We start from the raw sequence: 8270 nt of genomic DNA on the forward strand, positions 1-8270 counted from the left end.
TGAATAACTTAACCATCCTCCATCGTCACAGTAATTAATTACGTAATTTACACATTTACGAGCGGAAAAAGATCATTGAGCAGAGGAACACGTGGTTGTGTGGATAGAATGCGTGGCAAGTGTTGCTCTCAACAGGCAAAGGACATTGCAGGAACTGGGACTTTTCCTCGTCATTCCACAGGCCAGTTTTTTCCGAACGGCTCTTGCACTTGTTTGGCCTTGTCCGCTTTTGATTAATGATGCGGACACTGGATCTCTTTTTTACGGCCTCTTTTAATGCGTGTATCTGCAAACGACTTACACGTATAACCTACGAAGGACATGGGGTGGGTACAGAATCCTCAGTGGTGGTGGCAGTGGCAGTGCCAAAAACTCAATGGTGGTTGAGTTCCGGACTCTTTGTTTGCCCACTTTTGCTACGAAAACCCCCTACCACAAACATCCCCTTCGAGAGCCGTAAGGATATCCTTAGCCGTATCGGTGTCGCGATTGGGGTTTAATCTGGTTAGCGGCCCTGATGACGACACTGCCGGGGCAGAAGGCCGAGGAGAACCGGATACCCGGCGAGACGGTGACGTTTAAGCACAATTGCTGTGGCTAATGTGACACATATTGTGACAAATTGCATGAACTTGTCCTTAGCTTGGAGGAATGGCAGTCCGGGGTCTTTGTTCCTGGATGGGGTTGGACTGGGCCCGAATTGTGTAAACACGTGTTGCAGTTACTCGTAAATCAATTAGTCACCGATTGTCCAAGTGTTTTCTATTCAAGTTCCTAAATCTGATTCGAGCTAATGTCTTGAAAGGCTAGCAATTATATGTAAAGGAGAACATTTGGGATTTCTGTTAGTCTTTCTGATTAAACTAGCTTTACTAATGTGTTAATCTTAATTAATATAAATAAAAGATGTAACTTTTACAAGAACTTATAGTTTTGAAGACATTAAAGAAGCTTCAATTCCTAAAAACCATCCACATTATAGTCGATTTTACATGTATTTTAAAGACTGATTTCTACTTTATTTTCAGAATCAGAACATTCCGATGCAGTTCCTGTCCCGAACCAAAACCAAGAGGGCGTAGAAACAGGCTGCCAGTTAAAAGTCCGATCCATTTTCGACACATTCATGTCGTCGCTGTCAAACGGCCCGTCATCATGGGGAGGTTACGGTTCCGTATCCGGCCGTACCCGGGCCTTTTGAACTATGCATGACGAATCGGCATTTTACGCCCATTCCCGTGCCGCCGGGGGTTGCGACTGCTGTGGCAAATGCTTTGTGCCTGTCAACCGAGCGGAACTAATTTCGAGGCTGCACCTGCAGAGCCACCAATGCGATGGTGGTGCAGCAAGTGGGGTGATTGCGCAAGTGGTGCAGCTTCCAAAGAGGAAAAAGAAATAGGACCAAGGGGAGGAAATCTAGTTAACCGGGGTGTGTGTTTAAGTTCGACTGCTAGCACATTAACATTCTTTTATTTTACAAGGTCTAATTTTGATTTGGGCTTAAAATTCGATGGCCTAACAAGGCCAGACTAGTGATCCATGGCATCCTTGACGCCGCATTCCCCATAGGCTTGCAGCTCCTCCGGCCGAAAGTAGGAGCTCTGCATGCTATATAGCCGGTCGATTGGATTGATCATGGGTGTTTGAGCAAAGGGACCCATTAGCTGCTGAAATGTGGCATAACTCAGACCCAGAATGGTATTCAGTATGGGCTCGTTGTTCTTGTTGCAGTTTTCTAAAGGGAAATTATTTAGTTTTTGGATTGAATCACCCTTTTTGGAAACCTCACCTTTATTGGTCTCCATGCAATTGAAGGGCACTTGCTCCTGTTCGTCCTTAATGGTGCATCGCATCCGGGTCAGTCCATCCGATGTCGTGGAATATGGTGATTCCATCTGCGACTCACTGTCGCTGTGCGCCTCGTCCTTGATCTTAGTGGCCAGACTACTGTCCAGGGACTCCTGCGAATCCTGCGAGTCACTGGCTCCCTTGCTGGGCGGCTCCTGCTTGGCCTTCTTCTGTATCTTTTTGACCTTTGCTCGTTGGTTTTGGAACCAGACCTAAGTAGAAAGGGTAATTATAAACTTAACTAATTATATATTAAGTTTTTTATTCACCTGCACAATCCTTAGACTCAATCCCGTATCCTTGGCCAGGTTCTCTCTCACTTTTCGACAGGGCTTGGGCGAAATTTCAAAGGAGGCCTTGAAGGCCCTTCTTTGCTGGGTATTCAGTATAGTCCTTGGCCGCTTGGGTCCACGTCTTCCGTCCAGTTTGGGTGGAAAAAGCTCATCACCGTAGAAATCTAGTCAAGATTATGATTAACATTATAAACTAAACAGTATTAAGACCCAACCCACCATATCCCTGTAACATCTCCACCTCCTTCTCGTAGTCGAAGCGGCAGAAGAGTTGTCCCTGCTTCACCACGTACTGCTCCCCCTTCTTCAGGAGAGCCCCACAAACCACACAGGCGAAGCACTTTAGATGGAAGACGTTCTCGTGACATCTCATCACCAGCTCATCTGCGGCGATTTTAAGGCCACAGCCAAGGCAATGATTGCGGATGTAAAGTCTGTCGAGGGAAAAGGATCACACTTAGAAAACTATTATCCTGGATTTTTAGAAATATTTCTGTACTGAAAAGCCACCCTTTCATTCAAAGTAAGTGCAATTCTTAAAAAGGGGTTTGATTTTTCAGCACCCTTATCACAGAGGTCACTTGGGTGTCAGGACTCACCTCTCATAGTCGATGCGGCAGTAGAGTTTGCCCTCCCTCGCGTAGCACGAGTGCACCAGGTGCAACGAGCAGGCGGTGCACTTGAGGCAGCCTTCATGAAAGGAGTTCTCCACCACGCGCATTATGTAGCGATCGCAAATGGGCTGACAGCAGTGGGCACACTGGCTCAATGGAGCACCACCCATGCCCGTGCTCAATTCCATGCTCATTCCGGAACTGGGTACCATTCCCTGAGGCGCTTGCGGTGTGTTGGATGCCGATGGAGGCGGGGCTGCCGGTGTGGCAAAGCCGTCCATTCCATTGAGGGTGCACTCGCCCAAGGTGATGCGATTGCAGAGGGAATGGTTGGGTGGTCCGGGACCGGGTCCAGGTCCAGGTCCTGTTCCTGGTCCTGGCATTTGGCCCATGCCCATCGGCTGTTGCTTGTTTATGGCGATGTTGGTGCTGATGTTGCTGCTGTTGTTGTGGTTGCTGCAACTTCCGTTGACATTTCTGCTGACTGACGCCATTTTGTCATTGTGGGCTACTCCGGCTTTGGCACTCGATGTTGCCGCCGTACTCCTTCCGGTAGCCGCTACCGATGTTGCCGCTGTCGTTGGTGTTGTTAACATGCGTTCATTTCCGTTCAACAGCAGTTGATTGAGGCCCCCAGTTTGTGGCAGTTGCTGCTGCTGCTGTTGTTGTTGTTGTTGCTGCTGCTGCTGCTGCTGTTGCTGTTGACATTTTATGTCCATCGGAACTATTTTGGTTTTGCGGTCGTGTCGTTGGTCCAGCCCACCAATACAAGCCCATGCCAGGCACATGCAAATGAGAAACATTTCAGATATTTTTATTTTCACTTTGGCATGCACACTGCGGCTGACCCCACCAGCCTCCTACTCCTCTTTCCTCCTTCCACTTTTTCCCTCAAATTTACAACTATGGTTCAGGATAAAAAGGGTTTTGTATTTGCGGGCAGGACCACTGTGTCCATCTGGTGGGCACTGTGACCATAACCGTTTCGAGTTGTAGTAAATTTGTGGTTTTGCAATTATTGAAATGACTTTTCCACCAACAAAGAGTCGGAGCGGACTGTGTGTGTGTGCGAGACTGCACTCGAAATTCCCTGAAATGCCATGCGAAATGTGGCATGTAAAAAATACGGCCAACGCTGCGTATGCGTAACCGTTGCGTATGTACGATTGTTCGGTGTTTTTGGTGGCAAAAAATTACTGTACATTTGCGGTACACTGACTGGTTGGCTTTTTGTGCCTTGTTGTCTCAATTTATGGCAAATTGCTGAAATTTCAACGTAATTTGTTTCCCAGCTTTTGTCTGTCTTTTTGTCTCTCGTTGACGTTCATTTTGTTTGGTTTTTCACTTGTTTTCATTGCATTCCCATATGTGTGTGTGTATTTGTTTGTCATTCCGCATTTGAGTGATTTAAATGTGTGCGTAATTTCATTAAATTGTTGGCAAAAATTATATCTGGTATGCCAATTTATGCCAGAAATATGCCCAGAATGTTAAAGTATTCCAGCCATCGTTCACATTAACAATCCAGCTACACCTCTTACACTGATTGACGTGAATGGCTTTACATCTGTTTGTGTTTGTTTTGCTTGGCCAAATGGCAAATAAATGCTAAAATGCTCGATTGCAGTTTTGAGTGCATTTAATTGGACTGCATTTAATTGCCATTTGACAGGGGAAAAGCTGTTAGTAAAAAATGTATGAAAAAATGCCTGCAGTTCTTCATAAAGCGATTGGAAAAGTTCTCTTGTTTCTGTTGATTCTATTCAAATTTCTATAATAGTTTTTCTGGTCTTGTTACTGAAGGTTAAAGCCTTTTTTTGCCTTGACTAAGTAGTTTATATAAAATATATATTATCTTCCCATCGTAAAAATAAATCAAGCTAGCACATTGCTTACTCTTTTAGGGTGCCTTCTCCACATGAAACAACTTTCCCATATGCTCTTCCATACTTAGCAACTACAGTCTCCAGCTGACTGTCATCCAATCTCAAAGGTTCAAAGCCTAATCTTCCTGCCCTCACATTAACTTCTGTCACTTGGAACAACAGGAACTATACCTACTAAGAAGTGCAGCGGAATAATCCGCTCAGTGGCCACACCTGTTACACTTTCAGTGCTTTGTCATTCGCAGTTTGACATTCGAAAATATGCCAACATGTTGGCAGGACATGTCAGAGCATAGACCTCAAGGATTTAGGACGACAAGTGCAAAGCCGACATTGATAGTCCACTTCCACTGTGCCCTGTTCCCGCTCTAATTAGATTCTAATGTGCAACGGAGAACTGAGGGGCGGATTGAGCTACCACCCCTTGCATTGCCTTATAACTATGTAGATTATAAACGAATTTCAATGAATCAAGGGGCTAACTTGCGTAGGATTTCCACCCTTATGGAAAATATGCTCGAGCTTAGCAAATAACCAGAGATGAAGCTGGGGAGGAAGAGGGTATCATGATTTCGGGTTTTTGGGCAAAATGGGCTGCTGGCTGCTGGCGGCATATGTTGGCAGTCAGTCGACAGTCGGCTGTTCGTGAGCGGAAACCCTTGGAAATCCTTGCCAGGATGTGTCGGCCTGCCAGGAAGCTGTGTGCTGCCTCCGAATCCGCTGTCAGTTGCTGCCGAGCGAGCTGCTGCCAACTGACAGCGTTTTATTTAATCCGATTTGGGCAGACAATGAAGTTATGGTGCCATTGGCTTGCCATTCGCCGTTTTGTTGTGCCAGCAATCGCAGCCGTAAATGCTTTGTTTTGGCCTAATCTCTGACAGAAGTCAAAATTTGCTTTGCTCTGGAAAATATGTTGTAATTTTCACTGGCTGAAAGCCATTTGGATTCAAGTGGGCCTTTGTGCAATCGTTTATATGCATATTTGGCACTATTGGTGTGGAATTTATATCTTTGGAGGTAGATTTTATGAAAAGTGTTAGAATTTATGTTTTGTCTTTTGTATATTATGAATGTGAAAAAACTCTTTTAGTTAGAAAAATTATAAAGTGGTATAGAATGCTATAAACTGTCGAGAGTTTAAGGTCTTAAATTACATAAATCAAAAAGTGATTCGGAGGGAAACATTATCACCACTTAATACTTGTAAATCAAATCAAAGAATGTTTGGAAAATATGTAAAAACATTTTGGTTTTGTGTGAGTTAAAGCTGAAAACAAAAACATGAATACCTTTAAGTTACAAAATGAAAACATAAAAACTTGGGGAATGCAATATTGTAGTTATTGCTTGAAGTTATGTAAAGTTTTGCCGATTAGGGCATTAAGATTTCCTGTAGTTCTATGAAAGATTAACCTCCTTTATATCCACAAAATCTACACCATTTTATCCTTAACTTTTTCATGATTTTTCCCTATAGTTTGTTTGGTAAATAGTAATAAGTTATAGCAATTAGACACATCACAGTAAAGTAAGTTAAAAGGAGTTGAGCTTAAGCCACGTAATCATAAAAAAAGCCGACGGCTTTGCCAGATATTGGGCGTTGGAATGCCGACGGCTTTGTAAGTCTTGTCAGAATTCCCTTTCATGAAGTCCCTCGATACTCACACATTCCAATCTGCATAGGATGCTGTTCATCGATCATATTGAAATCAGTTAGTTCGAAAAAGGAAAACCATAAAATCACGTTCACTGAGTTTTACATAATTTTCGCCAGAATTTTCACCAGGATTTCCCTACACATCATAAAACACACATATCAAGACAGATAAAGACACATTTCAAGGCTCGAACTGTAAAAAGATTGCAATTGGAAATTACAGATTTGGGGCGGCCAGTCTCGGACTGCTGACCTGGCCCTGTTACGAAACGCGATGCTTGAATGATTACGGACCTCTGATGTTAATGAAATTTGTTAAAAATCATTTGCTCTTCTTTTGGCAAAATGCACAAGCATCGGCTGCTGCTACTGCTACTGCTGCTGCTGCTAGGAAATTCTCTCCAAGTCCGGAGGAGAAATGGCCAAATGCTTATGTGTATGTGTGTGTGTGCGTGTGCGCCATTTTAGCCATATCCTGTGCTCCAACCCCCTGAGAGCGCCAGCCATTTGCCTTCCCCAGCTTTTGTGAGATTCGCCAGCTTTTGGCGCATGCGTTGATCCCCCCCAAAATAACATCCGTTTGAATCCGATTCCGAATCCGGGTGGCGGATTCTGACTTGTTTTGCCTTTGTCTTTTTGCTTTGTTTTTTGCACTTTTGACTTTTGTCTTTGTCTTTGCTCGTGGGGGACTTTTATTTGTTTTGTTGTACTTTACGTAGATTTTGTATTGACAAAAGGATGTTTGGCTCGGCGATTTCTTGCTTGCTTTGTCGCCTCAGCAACAACATCAGCTATCCCCTTCCTTCCCTCTCTTTCTTTCTCTCTCAAAAAAAAAAAAAGAAAAACAGTGACTCTCCCTCAGTGGCTGGAATTTTGTTTTCCTTTTTTTTTTTAGTTCGCCGTGTGTGCTGGCTACGATTTTATTCCCTTTTTCCGCAATGGCTTGTACATTTTAAATTTATTGATTTTCGAATAGCCATAGAAAGGACTAAGATTAAAGACCCAGAAGATGAAGAGCAGTGGCACGGCTTTAATTACGGGTCGTGCCCATTGTCCAGGCGAAATTTTTGGGCCAGCAAGCCTGGGCGGCCGGCTGTTAATGACGACCCTTTAAACTTGGCCCAAATGAATTTCTGGTCTATTAAGCCGGGGCGCCAAACTTTAATGTCTAAGCACTTGCCGGCTGACTGCATGTCTAGCTGCGAGTTGCCAGTTTGCCAGTTGAGAGATGAGGACTTGTCTGGCCGAAACTCCTGGCTGTTGGGATCGGCTGTTGCCCGCTTTTCCGACGAAAATTCCCCAGAAAGTTTCGTAAACGCGAACGTGTTACTCACAATTAGTGTGCGGACGAACCATTTAACTGCCAGCCACCTTTCGCCACTTTCTCCACCCCCAATTTTTCCCCTTACCCTCTGATGATGATAATAATTATGTGCGGTAATCTTTGCGATTCATAATCGCTACACGAAACACTGAGATGTGCAGGGAATTTAAAGTACAATAAAGCTAATCCTTGGGTTATTAAGCTGGGATTTTCTTATTTTTGATTTTTATTATTAAATAATGTGTGGCTTATTAATAAATGGGTAATAAATTAATTAGGGGATATATTAAAAAGATTTAGAAACTTATTGTTACATTAAATAAAAGTTTGTGTTAGAATTTTTCACATTCTTTGGACAGTTACTTTTGATTTTTTAAAATTTTTAGAATAAATTAGAATAAATTTTAAATGTTTCTTAACTTCTGCTTCTCATTTTCTTATTTTCATATTTTTAGCATAAACTTGAGGTTACTAAATTAGAAAATCTGATTGAGATCCCTTAGATTGTGTAAATTTAGAAATAAGTCGCCATCCTCCTTCCCAGTTTCTTCCTCCATCCGCGAAGAAACTTTTGGCACTTTGTCTACGCGCAGCCTAGACATAGAAACTCAAGGGCGGAGGTTCCTCCCTTAACCCCCCAGCAGCCAA

General features: G+C 43.4%; 1 protein-coding gene across 2 annotated transcripts; it reads right to left on the bottom strand.

The window, feature by feature from the left end:
* Nucleotides 1-1432: 1432 nt before the first annotated feature.
* On the bottom strand, nucleotides 1433-6580 carry LOC108107610 (LIM homeobox transcription factor 1-beta). 2 transcript variants are annotated; one of them, XM_017215180.1, is made up of 7 exons: nucleotides 6520-6566; nucleotides 6307-6390; nucleotides 2741-3479; nucleotides 2361-2575; nucleotides 2118-2305; nucleotides 1790-2060; nucleotides 1433-1735 (listed from the first exon to the last, which is right to left on the bottom strand). In XM_017215180.1, the coding sequence occupies exons 2-7, from the start codon at nucleotides 6341-6343 to the stop codon at nucleotides 1530-1532; spliced, it is 1656 nt and encodes a 551-aa protein (XP_017070669.1). In that variant the 5' UTR covers nucleotides 6344-6390; nucleotides 6520-6566; the 3' UTR covers nucleotides 1433-1529. The 2 variants fall into 2 exon arrangements, with proteins under 2 accessions (XP_017070669.1, XP_017070668.1); XM_017215179.1 differs by having other exon boundaries at nucleotides 6307-6580.
* Between the last annotated feature and the right edge of the window lie 1690 nt (nucleotides 6581-8270).

The sequence above is a fragment of the Drosophila eugracilis genome, unplaced genomic scaffold (genome assembly GCF_018153835.1).
Source record: "Drosophila eugracilis isolate 14026-0451.02 unplaced genomic scaffold, ASM1815383v1 contig_2088, whole genome shotgun sequence".
Taxonomy (NCBI): domain Eukaryota; kingdom Metazoa; phylum Arthropoda; class Insecta; order Diptera; family Drosophilidae; genus Drosophila; species Drosophila eugracilis.

What these genes read in the sequence shown, in the direction of transcription:
- LOC108107610 (XM_017215179.1), bottom strand. Translation starts at nt 6,343, where the DNA reads ATGATCGATGAACAGCATCCTATGCAGATTGGAATGT. An exon ending in TGCCGCATCGACTATGAGAG is followed by an intron (nt 2,576 to 2,740) that starts GTGAGTCCTGAC and finishes TTCCCTCGACAG; the next exon opens with ACTTTACATCCGCAATCATT. An exon ending in TGAGTCTAAGGATTGTGCAG is followed by an intron (nt 2,061 to 2,117) that starts GTGAATAAAAAA and finishes CTTTCTACTTAG; the next exon opens with GTCTGGTTCCAAAACCAACG.